The 18,253-nt window shown below is 44.1% G+C and overlaps 1 protein-coding gene across 1 annotated transcript in view; it reads right to left on the bottom strand.

The window, feature by feature from the left end:
* The window catches only part of TRMT6 (tRNA methyltransferase 6 non-catalytic subunit), a 54,490-nt gene that overhangs the window by 23,092 nt on the left and 13,145 nt on the right, over window positions 1-18,253 (bottom strand). The window contains exon 3 of the mRNA XM_056567822.1: window positions 12,075-12,184. Within this exon, the coding sequence (XP_056423797.1) occupies window positions 12,075-12,184 (110 nt within the window). The remainder of the gene's footprint in view (window positions 1-12,074; window positions 12,185-18,253) is intronic.

Here is an 18,253-nt window from a genome sequence, read left to right on the forward strand (position 1 = left end):
TGCAGTAACACGTGTTTTGCTATACACATGTTTATTCCCTTTGTGTGTATTGGAACTAAAACAAAAAAGGTAGGAAAAAAAAGCAAACTGGACATAATGTCACCAAACTCCAAAAATGGGCTGGACAAAATTTTCTTTGTAGGCCTCATTCCGTTTTCGGTAAACAGTAGAATGATGTGCTTTACCAAAAAGCTCTATCTTGGTATCATATGTCCACAAGACGTTTTCCCAGAAGGATTTTGGCTCAATTAAGTTAATTTTGGCAAAATGTAGTCTTGCTTTTTTTTATATGTCTCTGTCAGCAGTGGGGTTCTCCTGGGTCTCCTGCCATAGCGTTTCATTTAATTTAAATGTCGACGAATAGTTCGCGCTGTCACTGATGCTCCCTGAGCCTGCACGACAGCTTGAATATCTTTGGAACTTGTTTGGGGCTGCTTATCCACAATCCGGACTATCCTGCGTTGACACCTTTCATCAATTTTTCTCTTCTGTCCACGCCCAGGGAGATTAGCTACAGTGCCATGGGTTGCAAACTTCTTGATAATCTTGCGCACTGTGGACAAAGGCCAATCTAGATCTCTGGAGATGGACTTGTAACCTTCAGATTGTTGATATTTTTTCACAATTTAGTTCTCAAGTCCTCAGACAGTTCACTTCTCCTCTTTCTGTTGTTCATGCTTAGTGTGGCACACACAGACACACAATGCAAAGACTAAGTGAACTTCTCTCCTTTTTATCTGCTTTCAGGTGTGATTTTTATATTGCCTACACCTGCTACTTGCCCCAGGCGAGTTTAACCCCTTCAGGACCAAGCCCATTTTGGCCTTAAGGACCGCTCCTTCAGTTTTTTGCACATCTGACCACTGTCACTTTAAAAATTAATAACTCTGGAATGCTTTTAGTTATCATTCTGATTCCGAGATAGTTTTTTCGTGACATATTCTACTTTAACATAGTGGTAAATTTTTGTCGATACTTGCATCCTTTCTTGGTGAAAAATCCGTAAACTTGATGAAAAATTAGAAAATTTAGCATTTTTCTAACTTTGAAGCTTTCTGCTTGTAAGGAAAATGGATATTACGAATACATTTTTTTTGGTTCACATATACAATATATCTACTTTGTGTTTGTATCATAAAATTGCTGAGTTTTTACTTTTGGAAGACACCAGAGGGCTTCAAAGTTCAGCAGCAATTTTCCGATTTTTCACAAAATTTTCAAACTCGATATTTTTCAGGGACCAGTTCAGGTTTGAAGTGGATTTGAAGGGTCTTCATCTTAGAAATACCCCATAAATGACCCCATTATAAAAACTGCACCCCCCAAAGTATTCAAAATGACATTCAGTCAGCGTTTTAACCCTTTAGGTGTTTCACACGAATAGCAGCAAAGTGAAGGAGAAAATTCACAATCTTCATTTTTTACACTCACATGTTCTTGTAGACCCAATTTTTGAATTTTTACAAGGGGTAAAAGGAGAAAATTTATTCTTGTATTTGTAGCCCAATTTCTCTTGAGTAAGTACATACCTCATATGTCTATGTAAAGTGTTCGGCCGACGCAGTAGAGGGCTCAGAATGGAAGGAGCGACAAGGGGATTTTGGAGAGTACGTTTTTCTGAAATGGTTTTTGGGGGGCATGTTGCATTTAGGAAGCCCTTATGGTGCCAGAACAGCAAAAAAAAAAAAACCACATGGCATACCATTTTGGAAACTATACCCCTCGGGGAATGTAACATGGGATAAAGTGAACCTTTATACCCCACAGGTGTTTCACGACTTTTGCAAATATAAAAAAAATAATTTTTTTTTACCTAAAATGCTTGTTTTCCCAAAAATTTTACATTTTTAAAAAGGGTAATAGCAGAAAATACCCCTAAAAATTTGAAGCCCAATTTCTCCCGATTCAGAAAACATGCCATATGGGGGTGAAAAGTGCTCTGCTCAGAAGAGAAGGAGTCACATTTGGCTTTTTGAACTCAAATTTTGCTCTGGGGGCATGCCGCATTTAGGAAGCCCCTATGGTGCCAGGACAGCAAAAAAAAAAAAAAACCCCACATGGCATACCATTTTGGAAACTAGACCCCTCAGGGAACGTAACAAGGGGTTAAGTGAACCTTTATACCCCACAGGTGTTTCACGACTTTTGCATATGTAAAAAAAATAAAATATTTTTTACCTAAAATGCTTGTTTTCTCAAAAATTTTACATTTTAAAAAGGGTAAAAGCAGAAAATACCCCCCAAAATTTGTAACACAATTTCTCTCGAGTACGGCGATACCCCATATGTGACCCTAAACTGTTGCCTTGAAATACGACTGGGCTCCAAAGTGAGAGCGCCATGCGCATTTGAGGCCTAAATTAGGGACTTGCACAGGGGTGGACATAGGGGAATTCTTCGCCAGTGATTCCCAAACCGGGTGCCTCCAGCTGTTGCAAAACTCCCAGCATGCCTGGACAGTCAACGGCTGTCCGACAATACTGGGAATTGTTGTTTTGCAACAGCTGGAGGCTCCGTTTTGGAAACAGTGGTGTACCAGACGCTTTCATTTTTATTGGGGAGGGGAGGGGGGCTGTGCAGGGGTGTGTATATGTAGTGTTTTTTACTTTTTATTAAATTTTTTGTTAGTGTAGTGTAATGTTTTTAGGGTACAGTCGCACGGGCGGGGGTTCACAGTAGTTTCTCGCTGGCAGTTTGAGCTGCGGCAGAAAATTTGCCGCAGCTCAAACTTGCAGCCAGATACTTGCTGTAAACCTCCGCCCATGTGAGTGTACCCTGTACGTTCACATGGGGGGGGGGGAGACATCCAGCTGTTGCAAAACTACAACTCCCAGCATGCGCTGACAGACTGTACATGCTGAGAGTTTTAGTTTTGCAACAGCTGTAGGCACACTGGTTATGTATCACTGAGTTTGTGACCTAACTCAGTGTTTCACAACCAGTGTGCCTCCAGCTGTTGCAAAACTACAACTCCCAGCATGTATGGTGCAGGGTGTACATTGACTGCTGAGAGTTGTAGTTTGCAACAGCTGGAGGCACACCGGTCGTGAAACACTGAGTTAGCTAAAAAAAAACCTCTGAGTTTCACAAACAGTGTGCCTTCAGCTGTTGCAAAACTACAACTCTCAGCAGTCACCGACTCCCATGCTGGGAGTTGTAGTTATGCAACCAGCAGATGCACAACTACAACTCCCAGCATGCACTTTAGCTGTTTGTGCAAGCTGGGAGTTGTAGTGCCTCCAGCTGTTGCAAAACTATAAGTCCCAGCATGCCTATAAGGGAATGCTGGGAGTTGTGGTGATCTGCCTCCTGCTGTTGCATAACTACAGCTCCCAGCATGCCCTTTTTGCTGCCGGCACACAGGTCAGTCCCTCGTCGTCGTCGCCGCCGCTGCTCCTGGGGCCCCGATCCCAACATTGACGCCGGGGATCGGGGTCCCCAGCACCCGGGGTGCACGTCCCGCACCCGCTCACGTCCTCCGGAAGAGGGGCGGAGCGGGTTGCGGGAGTGACACCCGCAGCAGGCGCCCTGATTGGTCGGCCGGTAATCCGGCCGACAAATCAGGGTGATCGTAAGGTGGCACCAGTGCCACCTCACCCCTGCAGGCTCTGGCTGATCAGGGCCATCAGAGACGGCCCCGATCAGCCAGTAATTCCGGGTCATCGCCGACATGGGGGGGGCATAATGACCCCCCTGGCCGATATGCCGGGATGCCTGCTGAACGATTTCAGCAGGCATCCGGCTCCGGTCCCCAACCGGCTAGCGGTGGGGACCGGAATTCCCACGGGCGTATGGATACGCCCTCGGTGCTTAAGGACTCGGAATGCAGGGCGTATCCATACGCCCTATGTCCTGAAGAGGTTAAAGGAGCATCACATGCTTGAAACAATCTTATTTTTCCACAATTTTGAAAGGGTGCCAATAATTTTGTCCAGCCCATTTTTGGAGTTTGGTGTGACATTATGTCCAATTTGCTTTTTTTCCTCCCTTTTTTGGTTTAGTTCCAATGCACAAAAAGGGAATAAACATGTGTATAGCAAAACGTGTGTTACAGCAATCCTTTTCTGGGAGAAATACTTCATTTTCTAGAAAAATTTCAGGGGTGTCAACATTTACGGCCATGACTGTATCTGTGCCACAGAGAGGCAAATCACAATTGAATGGGGCTGAAACAACGATTAATCGGCATTTAATCGATTACGAAAATAGCTGCAAACTATTTTTCATAAACGGTTACTTAGCCAATTTCTAAAGTTCACTTACACTTAGCAATTATAACTTTGTATATATGTACCCTGTGGTCCTCGGCAGCCCATTTAATAAAGAGCTGGCCCAGCACACACCATCTTTCTGCAGATATGATTGCCCAGTTGTCAGGCTCTGTGCTAAAGGCCAGACTCCCAATAGTTGCAGAGAGAAGATGCAGGAAGTGGAAGATTATGTGTGCTGCCCCCCCCTCTTATGTGTGCTGCCCCCCCCCCCTATTATGTGTGCGGCCCCCCCTCTTATTATGTGTGCTGTCCCCCCCTATTATGTGTGCTGGCCCCCCCCCCCCTCTTAATATGTGTGCTGCCCCCCCCCTCTTATTATGTGTGCTGGCCCCCCCCCTCTTATTATGTGTGCTGCCCCCCCCCTCTTATTATGTGTGCTGCCCCCCCCTCTTATTATGTGTGCTGCCCCCCCCCTCTTATTATGTGTGCTGGACCGCCCTCTTATTATGTGTGCTGGACCGCCCTCTTATTATGTGTGCTGCCCCCCCCTCTTATTATGTGTGCTGGCCCCCCCTCTTATTATGTGTGCTGGCCCCCCCTCTTATTATGTGTGCTGGCCCCCCCCTCTTATTATGTGTGCTGGCCCCCCCCTCTTATTATGTGTGCTGGCCCCCCCCTCTTATTATGTGTGCTGGCCCCCCTCTTATTATGTGTGCTGCCCCCCCCCTCTTATTATGTGTGCTGCCCCCCCCCCTCTTATTATGTGTGCTGCCCCCCCCCTCTTATTATGTGTGCTGCCCCCCCCCTCTTATTATGTGTGCTGCCCCCCCTCTTATTATGTGTGCTGGCCCCCCCCTCTTATTATGTGTGCTGGCCCCCCCCTCTTATTATGTGTGCTGCCCCCCCCTCTTATTATGTGTGCTGCCCCCCCCTCTTATGTGCGCTGGCCCCCCCCTCTTATGTGCGCTGGCCCCCCCCCTCTTATTATGTGTGCTGGCCCCCCCCCCCTCTTATTATGTGTGCTGCCCCCCCCCCCCCATCGGGTCAGTAGCTCCGCCCATCTGACATGCCTCTCTCCCAGACGTCACAGGCCTTTGACTGACACACAGGGCTACCTGGCAGGCAGTCTGAGTGTGTGGCAGCACTGTGGTTTCTTCTCTACCTCTAGTGACTGAAGAGCAGGCCGACCGACAGGGGTCAAAGCTTCACAGCGCTTGTGCCAGAAACCACAGTACTGGCACACGCTTAGACTGCACACAGGGCTGCTGCCGGCTGGGTACCCCTGTGTGTCAATTAAAGGAGTAATCTGGTGGAAAACTTTTTTTTTTTTTAAATGAACTGGTGCCAGATAGTTAAACAGATATGTCAATTACTTCTATTAAAAAAATCTTTATCCTTCCAGTACTTATTAGCAGCTGTATGCTGCAGAGGAAATTCTTTGCTTTTAGAATTTATTTTTTTTTGTCTTGTCCACAGTGCTCTCTGCAAACACCTCTGTCCGTGTCAGGAACTGTCCAGAGCAGCATAGGTTTGTTACGAGGATTTTCTCCTCCTCTGGACAGTTCCTGATACAGGCATCAGGTGTCAGCAGAGAGCACTGTAGACAAGACAAAAAAGAAATTCAAAAAGCAAAGAATTTCCTCTGTAGCATACAGCTGCTAAAAAGTACTGAAAGGATAAAGATTTTTTAATAGAAGTAATTTACAAACCTGTTTAACTTTCTGGCACCAGTTTATTTAAAATAAATAAAATAATAATAAATGTTTTCCACCGGAGAACCCCTTTAAAGGCCCATGAAGGCTGGAAGGCGTTTTGGATCGGCACAGCTCTGGCCCCACCTCCAGGACAATGATAATGGACTTATAAAGCCTTTTTTTGGGAGTCTTTTTGGGCATCACAATATAAAATAGAAGGTATGTTAGGACATAGCCCAGTAAGGAGTATGGGGGAGATTTATCAAAACCTGTCCAGAGAAAAAGTTGCCCAGTTGCCCATAGCAACCAATCAGATCGCTTCTTTCATTTTGCATAGGCCTTGTTAAAAATGAAAGAAGCAATCTGATTGGTTGCTATGGGCAACTCAGCAACTTTTCCTCTGGACAGGTTTTGATAACTCTCCCCCATAGGTTATGGGGCAAAATTACAGGGGTCAGTTTAGGTGACAGATGCTCTTAAAGGAAATCGTGTTGACATTTTGGACACTACAGAACCAATTGTTAGTTTTTCATAGAGTTATGAGCTCAAGATATCATGGTTTCAACATACAATATTTGTCCTGACACCAAATAATATTGTAACTTGACGGACCACTGTATTGCAGATTTCCAAGATGACCTTAATCTGAAGTCAAAATCCACAATAAATCAGCTTTCTTTTTTTTTTTTTGCTATATAAATACAACAAATCTACAGCAAAATCTGCAACTGTGAATTTCTAATACAGTACATTTATTTTTTTAAGGAGTTACCCTGATCTGCTGGATGTTGGACCAGTCCCACACTGACCTGATACTGATGGCCCTTTTTCCTCTGCAGAAAATCTGCAGCATCTCTGTCTATTGTTCAGGCACCATACAGTATATATTCACAGGCCAATAGAATGGCCAAAAATGTCAGTGATACTAAAGCAGCCGTTTTCAAACTGCGGACCTCCAGATGTTGCAAAACTACAACTCCCAGCACGCCCGGACAGCCGTTGGCTGTCCGGGCATGCTGGGAGTTGTAGTTTTGCAACAGCTGTAAGCGCACGAGACCTAATGCAAAGAAATGGTAACGCGTGCCTCTATAAGAATCTGCCTTGGACTGGGACATAAGGCTATGTGATTCACAACTATTCAGAGCTGTCTCTCATCTCTACATATAAATAGGAAGAACAGCAGATGGAGCAGGCACATGGAAGGACAAAAATATAATGCCTGACGCAGCAAACCGATGCCTTCCCATACTAATATATACATCAATTAGGACAAAAAGGTTAAAGGGGTACTCCGGTGAAAAACAATCGTTTTTTTTAATATCAACTGGTTTTAGAAAGTTAAACAGATTTCCTTTCTGTCTGACCACAGTGCTCTCTGCTGGCACCTCTGTCCATGTCAGGAACTGTCCAGAGCAGGAGAGGTTTGCTATGGGGATTTTCTCTTGCTCTGGCCAGCTCCTGACATGGACAGAGGTGTCAGCAGAGAGCACTGTGGTCAGACAGAAAAGAAATTCAAAAAGAAAAGAACTTCCTGTGGAGCATACAGCAGCTGATAACTACTGGAAGGATTAAGATTTTTAAATAGAAGTAATTTACAAATCTGTATAACTTTCTGGCACCAGCTGATTAAAAAAAAAAATAATTTCACCGGAGTACCCCTTTAAGAGTAAGTGTGTATTTACATATACAGTACTGCACAAAGGTTTTAGGCAGGAGTGGAAAAAAACTAATTCTGAAAAGAATGCATAAAAAAAATAATAAAAAGAGTGTTCATAAATGCAAAGTGAATAAACAGAAAATAAATCTAAACTCTATAATTATTTGGGGTGACTAAGCTTTCAATACAACATCAATTCTTTTAGGTACTTGCACAGTTTTTGAAGGAACATGGCAGGAGGTGGTTTCAGACATCTTGGAGATCTTCTGTGGAATGAATGCACCTTGCTCAAATACTTCTGTTCCTCCAGATAATACCAGACAGACTCCATGATGATGAGATCAGGGCTCGCTCTTGGGGATATATCATCACTCCGAGGACTCCTTGTTCTTCTTTACGCTGCTAATAGTTCTTAAAGGGGTACTCCGCCCCTAGACATCTTATCCCCTATCCAAAGTATAGGGGATTAGATGTCTAATCGTCCCCTGCGATCTCTCCTGCAGCATCCCCGTTTCTCAGATGCACAGAGCAAGGAAAGCTCTGTGGCTGATGATGGGCGATGCAGGGGATGGAGTATTGTGACGTCACGGCTCTGCCCCCTCGTGACACCACACACCCTCCAACAGACTTGCATTGAGGGGTGGGGCCGTGACATCACGATACTCCGTCCCCTGTATCGCCAGTCATCAGCCCAGCAGCGGGACCCCCGCGATAAACATCTTATCCTCTATCATTTGGACAGGAGATAAGATGTCTAGGGGCGGAGTACCCCTTTAATGTCATTGGCTGTATGTTTGGGGTTGTTGTCTTGCTGCATAATAAATTTGGAGCCAACAAGACGTCTCCTTGATGGTATTCCATGATGGGCAAGTATCTGCCTGTATTTCTCAGCATTAAGGACGCCATTAATCCTGACCAAACCCTCAACTCCATTTGCTAAAAAATGCCGCCCAACTTACCAGGATCTGTGATCGTGCTTCACTGTTGCCGGCAGCCAGTCACTATTGTACCTCTCTCCAGCCCTTAGGTGAACAAACTGTTTTCTGTTGCACCCAAATATTTCAAATTATGGCTCATCAGGCCAAAGTCTGACATTTTTCTGAACCCCAGTCCCTATGTTTTCGTGAACAGTTGAGCTGCATGGCCCTATTTTTACGGTATAGCTTTTTGGCTGCAAATCTTCAATGAAAACTAATTCTGGCCAGACTTCTCCTACACTACAACAGTATATGGGGGTACCTGGGTCCCACTGGATTCTAAGTATGACTGAAATCCTAACCAGCAAAGTATACAGTCAATAGAATGAGGTAATGTGACTGGTGGTGTTAAAAGTCAGCTCCACAATAAGCAGAGGACCAGGACAGAGAAACCAAATATCTTGGAACAGTCACCTATGCCATGAAGCAGTGGGTCAGGGTCTAAGCAACGCAGTTCACATTGCTGGATGAGTACGATGAGTGTCTAGTGCCACAATACCACCACCTGGGAGTCATGGTGTGACTGGTTCTGCATCCTGCTGGTTACACTTCAAGCAGAGAACTGGTGTTTGGGAACACAATCACTTGGCGGGTTCAGTATCATGTCAGTGATATGTAGCAGACTGCTAGAATGTCAGCGATACATTATGCTGCCTGAGAGTAGGCAATGAGACTGGTTCAATCTAATGCCAGTGACATATGTAGCAGAGGACTAGGATGTGAGTAACAAAATGACACTGCCTGTAAAGCGTCTGGATGTGTATCATATCAGTAAGAATAGGTTTATTTCACAGAGTTGTGCTTCGTCCAGTTCAGCTTTTTTTTTTAGGAGCCAAAAGGACCCTAAATTGGATGGAGCACAATGGACACCAGAGTCCCATTGACTAAATGGGGTCTGTAGGGTTTCCGTTAGGCATCCACTGTATCGTAGGAGCTCAGCAGAGAAACAATTACTGCTTACAGTATTTTTTTCACTGCTCCAGTATCGTAGTTTTAACAGGGTTAGCCAGTGGAGCTCCTCTAAATGGCGCACAATGCTGATGTGAACCAAGCCTTACACTTGTAGCAGAGGGAGAGGATCTGAGATACACAAATTACACATGTAACACAATCACATGGCCTGCAAGCAGTCAGTTACAGTGGGGATCAAAAGTTTGGGCACTCCAGGTAAAAATTTGTATTAATGTGCATAAAAAAAAACAAGGAAAGATGGAAAAATCTCCAAAAGGCATCAAATTACAGATTAGACATTCTTATAATATGTCAACAAAAGTTAGATTTTATTTCCATCATTTACACTTTCAAAATAACAGAAAACAAAAAAAATGGTGTCTGCAAAAGTTTGGGCACCCTGCAGAGGTAATATCTTGTACTGCCCCCTTTGGCAAGTTTCACAGCTTGTAAACGCTTTTTGTAGCCAGCCAAGAGTCTTTCAATTCTTGTTCGAGGTATCTTTGCCCATTCTTCCTTACAAAAGTCTTCCAGTTCTTTGAGATTTCTGGGCTGTCTGTCACGCACTGCTCTTTTAAGGTCTATCCATAGATTTTCAATTATGTTGAGGTCAGGAGATTGTGAAGGCCATGGCAAAACCTTCAGTTTACACCTCTTGATGTAATCCCCTCTGGATTTCGAGGTGCGTTTAGGATCATTATCCATTTGTAGAAGCCATCCTCTCTTTAACTTCAGCTTTTTCACAGATGGCATCAAGTTAGCATCCAAAATTTGCTGGAATTTTATTGAATACATTTTTCCTTCTAATCGTGAGATGTTCCCTAGGCCACTGACTGCAATACAACCACAAAGCATGATTGATCCACCCCTATGCTTAACAGTTGGACAGAGGTTCTTTTCATTAAATTCTGTTCCCCTTCTTCTCCAAACGTACCTTTGCTCATTCCGGTCAAAAAGTTCAATTTTAACCTCATCGGTCCACAGAACTGGTTTCCAAAATGCATCAGGCTTGTCTATATGTTCATTTGCAAAGTTCAAATGCTGATTTTTGTGGTGAGGACGTAGAAGAGGTTTTCTTCTGATGACTCTTCCATGAAGACCATATTTGTACAAGTATCTCTTTATAGTGGAATAGTGTACCACAACTCCAGTGTCTGCCAGATCTTTCTGGAAGGATTGTGCAGTCAAACGTTTTGCTATCTTCTTATAGCCTTCTCCAGCTTTGTGAGCGTCAACTATTTTCAGTTTCAGATTTCTAGACAACCGCTTAGAAGAACCCATGGTGCTGATTGTTGGGGCAAGGTCAGATGAGTCTGGGCATTTAAAACCTTTGAGATTGACATCACCTGGTCTTCCCAGATGATGATTGAGAACAATCCATGACACTGGCAGGTCTCAGCTTTGCAAAGGGGGCAGTGCATGCTATAAATTCTGCAGGGTGCCCAAACTTTTGAAGACCCCATTTTTTTGTTTTCTGTTATTTTGAAAGTGTAAATGATGGAAATATAATCTAACTTTTGTTGACATACTATAAGAATGTCTAATCTGTAATTTGATGCCTTTTGGAGATTTTCCATCTTTCCTTGGCTTCTTTATGCACATTGATACAAATTTTTACCTGGGGTGCCCAAACTTTTGATCCCCACTGTATGCATGCGGCTGAAGGGTAATATGACGGGTTCAGTGTTGTACGTTTTAATGGTATGTTTTAACTGCACTCTTCCAAAAAAATAATAATAATAATTGGTTGAAATTTGAAAAAAATAAAAAAGTGTTTGATTTTATAAGGAATAAGATCTATATAGCTCTTGTTATGTTCTAGTGCTTTGTATTGCCCTTTTATGACTACTGTAATTTTTCCTTGTTAGGGCTTGTTTTTTGTTGTAGTGAGCTGTAGGTTTTCATTTGGGGATTATTGGGACTTTTTGGATGCTTTATTATACAAATGTTTTGAGATATTAAAGGGGTAGTCCAGTGGCGAAAAACTTATCCCCTATCCTAAGGATAGGGGATAAATTTGAGATCGCGGGGGGTCCGACCGCTGTGGCCCCCTGCGATCTCCCTGTACGGTGCCCCGGCTCTCCGGCCAGATAGCGGGTGTCGACCCCCGCACGAAGCGGCGGACGACACGCCCCCTCAATACATCTCTATGGCAGAGCAGGAGATTGCTGAAGGCAGCGCTTCGGCTTTGCCATAGAGTTGTATTGAGGGGGTGTGTCGGCCGCCGCCTCGTGCGGAGGTCGACACGCCCCCTTCCCGCGGGCTGTCGGGGCTCCGTACAGGAGATCGCAGGGGGCCCCAGCGGTCGGACCCCCCGCGATCTGCAACTCATCCCCTATCCTTAGGATAGGGGATAAGTTGCTCACCACTGAGTCACCACTGGACTACTCCTTTAACAATTTTTTTTTTACTGCGTTTATCATGCAGTGTAATACTACACCCTGCCATACATGTCCACATTATGTACATCATGTTAAAAATATCTTACAAGATAGAGATGGTTCCGTCATACACTCTACATAATAAATAAGGTCACTGTCTCTAGATGTGAAAACACAGAAAAGATTCACAAACTTATACTAACCTGGCCTTTAATGCCTTTTTCCTTCAAAGCCTCGATGTCTTCCCGAGTAAGCTTTTGGGATTTGCCATCATCTACTATATTACGGTTGTCAGCACCTGCTTCCTTAGGCTCTAAAGGGAGAAGGAAAATTAATTTAAAACCAGAAAATGAGAAGCGCATATATAATTTATGTATATTTTATCTTCTAGCACCAAGTATTCATCAAGAAGGGCTCGGGATTCTACAGATGTAGCAACAGGAAAGAGAAGACAAATTGTGGATGAAAGTTGCACAGTTTATAAGCTACTAAAATCTGTTCTTGCACCAGACAAAGTGAAAACCCGTCTAGTGTCACCTTTTATTAAGATAATACATTCTGCTCATAATAATAAAATAGTGCTCCATTATTTACACTGACGTACAGCTTAGGATGTAGGGCCAACTTGTTCAAAGGACAGGGGATAAGATGTCTGATCGCTGTGGTCCCACCGCGATCTCCCTTCTGCACCTGGTGTTAGTTTAGAGCATCGGGGGCAGTGCCGGAGGCTCGTGATGTCACGGCCACTCCCCTTTCAATGACGGTCACGCCGCCTCCCATAGACTTGCACTGAGGGGCGTGGCTGTAACATCACTACCCTCCGCCCCGTATCGCCAGTCATCCAGCACAGATCAAAGTTTGCTCCGTGCACCGGATGTCTGGGGTGCTGCAGCCAAGATTGAGTGGTACCCCAGTACCCCTTTAAGGACCAAGGACCATAATTCAAATCTGACCGGTCGCACTTCATGTTATGCGACAGGTCATGTTATGATAACTTCGGGAAACTTTAATTTATGAAAGTGATTCTGAGACCGTTTTTTTCAAGACACATTGGGGGAGATTTATCAAAACCTGTGCAGAGGAAAAGTTGCCCAGTTGCCCATAGCAACCAATCAGCTTGGGTTGAGGCCTTGTTAAGAATGTAAGAAGTAAGCTGCAACTTTGCCTTTGCACAAGTTCTGATAAATCTCCCCCATTGTAACTTACTAGTGGTAAATTTTGGTCACTGCATTCAGCATTTGTGTGTGAAAAACTCCATAATTCCAGGAAAAATTTAAAAATTTAAAATTTTTCTGAATTTTAGATTCTCTACTTGTAAGAAAAATAGCCATGCCATATAAATTAGTTATTAATTCGTAATTACAATAGGTCTACTTTATGTTGGCATCATTTGTTATATGCTCTTTTACTATGTTACAGGGCTTAGAAGTTTGGCAGAAATTTTCTAAATGATAGAGAAAACTACAAAATCAAATCTTTTTGGGGACCAGTTCAGTTGTGAAGTAAATTTGAGGGGCCTGTATGTTAGAACCCCCATTATAAAAAGTGCACCCCTCAATGTACTTAAAATGACATTTGGGAAGTTTATTAACCCTTTAAGTGTTCACTGAACACATTAAAGGGCCCATTTTGGCCTTAAAGGGGTACTCCACCCCTAGACATCTTATCCCCTATGCAAAGGGTAGGGGATAAGATGTCTGATCACGGGGTCCCGCCACTGGGGACACCCGCGATCTCCATGCTGCACCCAGCGTTCGTTGAGAGCATCAGGTTCAGCGCCGGAGGCTCGTGACGTCATGGTCTGCTGTTCTGTACGATTATGGCGATACCTAATTTAAATACGCTTTTTATGGTTTATCCCATTTACATCACAACATTTTTTTTTTAAAGAACATTTTTCGAGGGTCATCATATTCTGACAGCTGTAACTTTTACATTTTTTTTTTTTTACAAATGGAGCTGTGTGATTGCTTATTTTTTGCGGGATAAGTAGCGGTTTTCAGTGGTACTATTGTGGGTTATGGCTGCCATTTAGATCACTTTTTATAAAAATTTTAGTGAGACAAGATTACCGAAAAGCAGTAATTTAGGAAACATTATAATAATTTTTTTACGGGGTGCTCCATGCAGTATAATCGACAAGGAAATTTTATGTAGGTCAGTATGATAATGGCGATACATCGGTTTTGTGCTTTATTTGATGGTTTATTACTTTTAAACTATAAAAACTATTTCTGATTTAAAAAAAATCTTGTTTGTGCATCGCCATTTTCTGAGAACTGTATTGTTTTGTTGTGTGATGCCAAATTTTGTGTTTTAGTGGTAACATTTTGGGGTACATGGAACATTTTGATCACTTATTTTAGCTTTACAGAGGTGGCATTGAAATAAAGCTGTAAATTTGGCAAGGTTTTTATTTATTTTTAACAGTGTTCATCGTGCGGGTTCAATAAGGTGAGTTTTATTGCTTAGGTTGTTAAAGGCACAGCAAATATGTGAACATGGGTATATGCATTTTTTTTTTGGGTGGGGGGGTCTAGGGAGATTGGGTATGTTTATTTATTTTTACTGTATTCATTTTTTTTACTGTCCCACTTGACACATAATACATTGCAGAACAGATGTGTTCTGCAAAGTATTATGCCTATCAGTGTTTCACAGACAGGCATAGCAGATCAGACTGTCTCGGGCAGAGCCTGACCGGCTCCCGTAGCCAGGTAACCAGAGGCCGTTCTGAGGTCTCTGGTTGCCATGGCTACCAATGAGATCCCGTCATCGCACCGCAAGATCTCAATGGAGAACAGAGGGAGCTCCCTCCATCACTGAGATCGGTAATGCAGTCACACTGACCGCAGCACTGAAGGTGTTAACTGTAGGGATCGACCGATTATCGGTATGGCCGATATTATCGGCCGATAATCACGATTTTGGGCATTATCGGTATCGGCAATTACCTTGCCGATAATGCCCCGCCCCCACCGCGACCGCCCCCCCCCCCCCCCCCCCGAGTCACACCCCCACCGTAGTGCTGGGCGGTATACCGGTATGGATTTTTGCCCATACCGGTCGGGCCCCTTCCCCACCCTCCGAGTCAATAAAAAAAATAAATAAACTTACCCGTAATGGGGGTGGTCCGGGCCATCCTTCCTTCCTGTAGTGTCCGGCGCCATTCCGGGTGGAGGGTGCACCGGTACGGGCTGTCCTTCTCCGGGGGTCCTCTTCTCCACTCCGGGCAGGCTCCGGCCTAGTATGCTGCACAGACGCCGCTACGCTGTGACGTCAGGTGCTTCGCTGCGCACGGGCGTCACTGCGCAGCGGCGTCTATGCTGCGTTACTAGGCCGGAGCCTGCCCGGAGTGGAGAAGATGACCGCCGGAGAAGAAGGACAGCCGGGACCGGTGCACCCTCCACCCGGAATGCCGCCGGACACTACAGGAAGGAAGGATGGATGGCCCGGACCACCCTGACAGGTAGGGGGAGAGAAGCGGGTGGCGGCGGCGGCCTATGGCACCGCAAAAGCCGCTGCAGTGCATTGATTTAAAGCGCCCGCTTTAAATCAATTACCTGCAGCGGTGTCGAGGGGGGATAAATAGCCGATAACTTATACCGGAATATCGGTATAAGTTATCGGCTATCGGCCCTAACCCTCCTCCGATTATCGGCCCTAAAAAAACGATATCGGTCGATCCCTAGTTAACTGTCAGGATTGAAGCGTGGCTCCACACCAGATACCCAGCAATATGCTCTCACCGGCTACTGCCGCCGATCACCGCCCATGGCGCTGTGATCGTAAATGGACATTATATATAGTATATATATACCTAAGATCAGGCACCCACCTGTTTCTTGTCCGGAAGCGCTGGAGGGTCTGGGTCGCGACCACGGGAACGGAAGTTCGTGACGTTATGACTCTGCCCCCGTGTGACGTCACACCCCGTCCCCTCAATGCAAGTCTATGGGAGGGGGCATGATGGCCGTCACACTCCCTCCCATAGACTTTCATTGAAGGGACAGGGCGTGACGTCACACGGGGGGGGCGCGGAGTCATGACATCACGGACTTCCGTTCCCGTGGTCGCGACCCAGACCCTCCAGCGATATTGCGGGGGTCCCCAGCGGCGGGACCCCCGCGATCAGACATCTTATCCCCTATCCTTTGGATAGGGGATAAGATGTCTAGGGGTGGAGTACCCCTTTAATGCTTAGAGCTTCTCTCATGACAAAAAGTCAGAGACACCGTTTATTAATGGTTTATTAATGGTTATGAATATGCTCCAAAGAGAACATGCTCTTTTAAGGAACTAGAAAAATAACTAAGAATAAATCATAAACGGGGATAAAGTAACCTTTACAGTTAACCAGTCTGCAGGATTTTCTGTGTATTCCGGAAACAATTCTGCTAATCTGTTCCATTTGTGTCTGGAGAAGGGGATTAACTACATTTTTTGTCCTACCGCAAACAGGGCACAAGGGGAGAATCCTGAAGCCAGCTGTTTGATAGTAAAAAGGAGGACAACCCTAAGCTCCTGGGACACAAAAAAAAAACAACTTTACCTTAAATGGTCAATGTTGCTGTAAAACACCTTCTCTCCATTTGATATAAACTATTTCTAAATAATTTAGATGGGTGCTGTCAGATATAAAAACTTTTTATATGTTGTACATATTGGCAAAAATTTTTTTTCTAATATACTTCTTTAAAAACTTTATTAAAGAAAACTGCCTCCGAAAATCCCACCACCAGGGATTCCCATACTTCCTGGGACATTGATGAGCCCCACAGTAGCATAAGCGTGTCCAAGGGTTATGGACATGAGATGGCTGATTGACATGCCTTGACAGTCAAAGGATGTCTGGGCATGCAGGGAGTTTTGCAAAAGCTGAAGGCACACAGCTGAAGGCAACACTGCTGCAAAAAAAGAGGTATCCACTGTTAACACTGTACCTCCAACTATTTCAAAACTACAAGTCCCAGCAATACAGGACTGGCAAAGGATGATACACATGAATGACAACAGTAAATGTATGCATGAAAAAACACTTTACTTTTGCACTAATTTAGGAAGATCTAAGTTAAACACTCGCCATATTGTCTTTGGTGGTAGAGTACAGGTAATCTCCAATAATCACTATGAGTGTGTGTCTGTGTGTACAGTATAAAACCAGAGAGGAAAGGGTTACTGAGCAGGGCTGCCAGGCTCCTGAGAGCAGTGAGTCTGCAGAGTGATGGAGGGGTCATAGTGCAGGCAAGAGAGGGAAAAGCCTCCTCCCTCAGCGAAGAAGAAAAAGACAGTGGGCAGCTGTAATATGCTATTTTTAGTGAAATATCGGTGAAACATGTACATGATCAGTATTAGGTAATGAGTAACATAACAGTTTTGTTTTTTTGTGGGATCTGACAGGTACGCTTTAATAATTTAATTTACCAAAAGTCACTCCTTACTTCAGAAAAAAAAAAGTTCTTTAATCTTGGCCACTAGGCTCACGGCCTGTTATTAGGGAAAATCCATCTCTAGTAACAGAGAGAAAACTTGAGGGGGGCAGGGCTTAGCTATGTACAGGAGAGAGGCTGGGATGTAAATCTGCAACATGTGAGCCTGTCTGCCTTGTCCATAGTATCCAAATAGTGATTGAAAGGTAAATCAAGGCTTCTTTCTCGGCAGTTGTCTCTTATGTTCCTATAACTGTATGTAAACAGTGTTGCCTCCTGAATGTAATTCACTATTCCATCTTCTTTTAGCTCATCATTGTGTGCAGTAGCATTCATACATATTGTGACCCCATTCTTTCTGTGCTGCTGCTGTTTTAAAATTTTCTTTTCAAATAGCATCTTGCAAACCCAGTGTATCAGTAACCCCTTTCTTCCTGCACATGCCATTTACAGTAGTGTAATGTGTATATCATCCCTTAGCACAGTACCAGCCTGTTTAGTTCAGTGCACTTTCACAATAGCTATGTTTTCACATTTTTTTTTATTTTCTGTTTGAGGGGGCAGGACCAGAGCTGGGATGTTTGTCAGTTGTAAAAACACAGGCACTTCCTTTAATTGTCTGGCCAATCACAGCACAGCACCTGTTCCTTACTGCTATACTTTGGTATAGCAGTAAGGAACAGGTGCTGTGCTGTGATTGGCCAGACAACTAAAGGAAGTGCCTGTGTTTGTACTACTGACAAACATCCCAGCTCTGGTCCTGCCCCCTCAAACAGAAAATAAAAAAATTGCTGTACACCATGAGGGATACTCTTGGGGGATTAACAGCAACAGGGATGCCACTAAAATCATATTGTCACCACTTATAAAAAAAAAAAAAAAAACAACAGGTACACTTTAAATATTTCTCAATTTCAACTGCAATATGAGACAAAGTAGGATTAAAGGAAAGC

Source organism: Hyla sarda, chromosome 3, assembly GCF_029499605.1.
Source record: "Hyla sarda isolate aHylSar1 chromosome 3, aHylSar1.hap1, whole genome shotgun sequence".
Taxonomy (NCBI): domain Eukaryota; kingdom Metazoa; phylum Chordata; class Amphibia; order Anura; family Hylidae; genus Hyla; species Hyla sarda.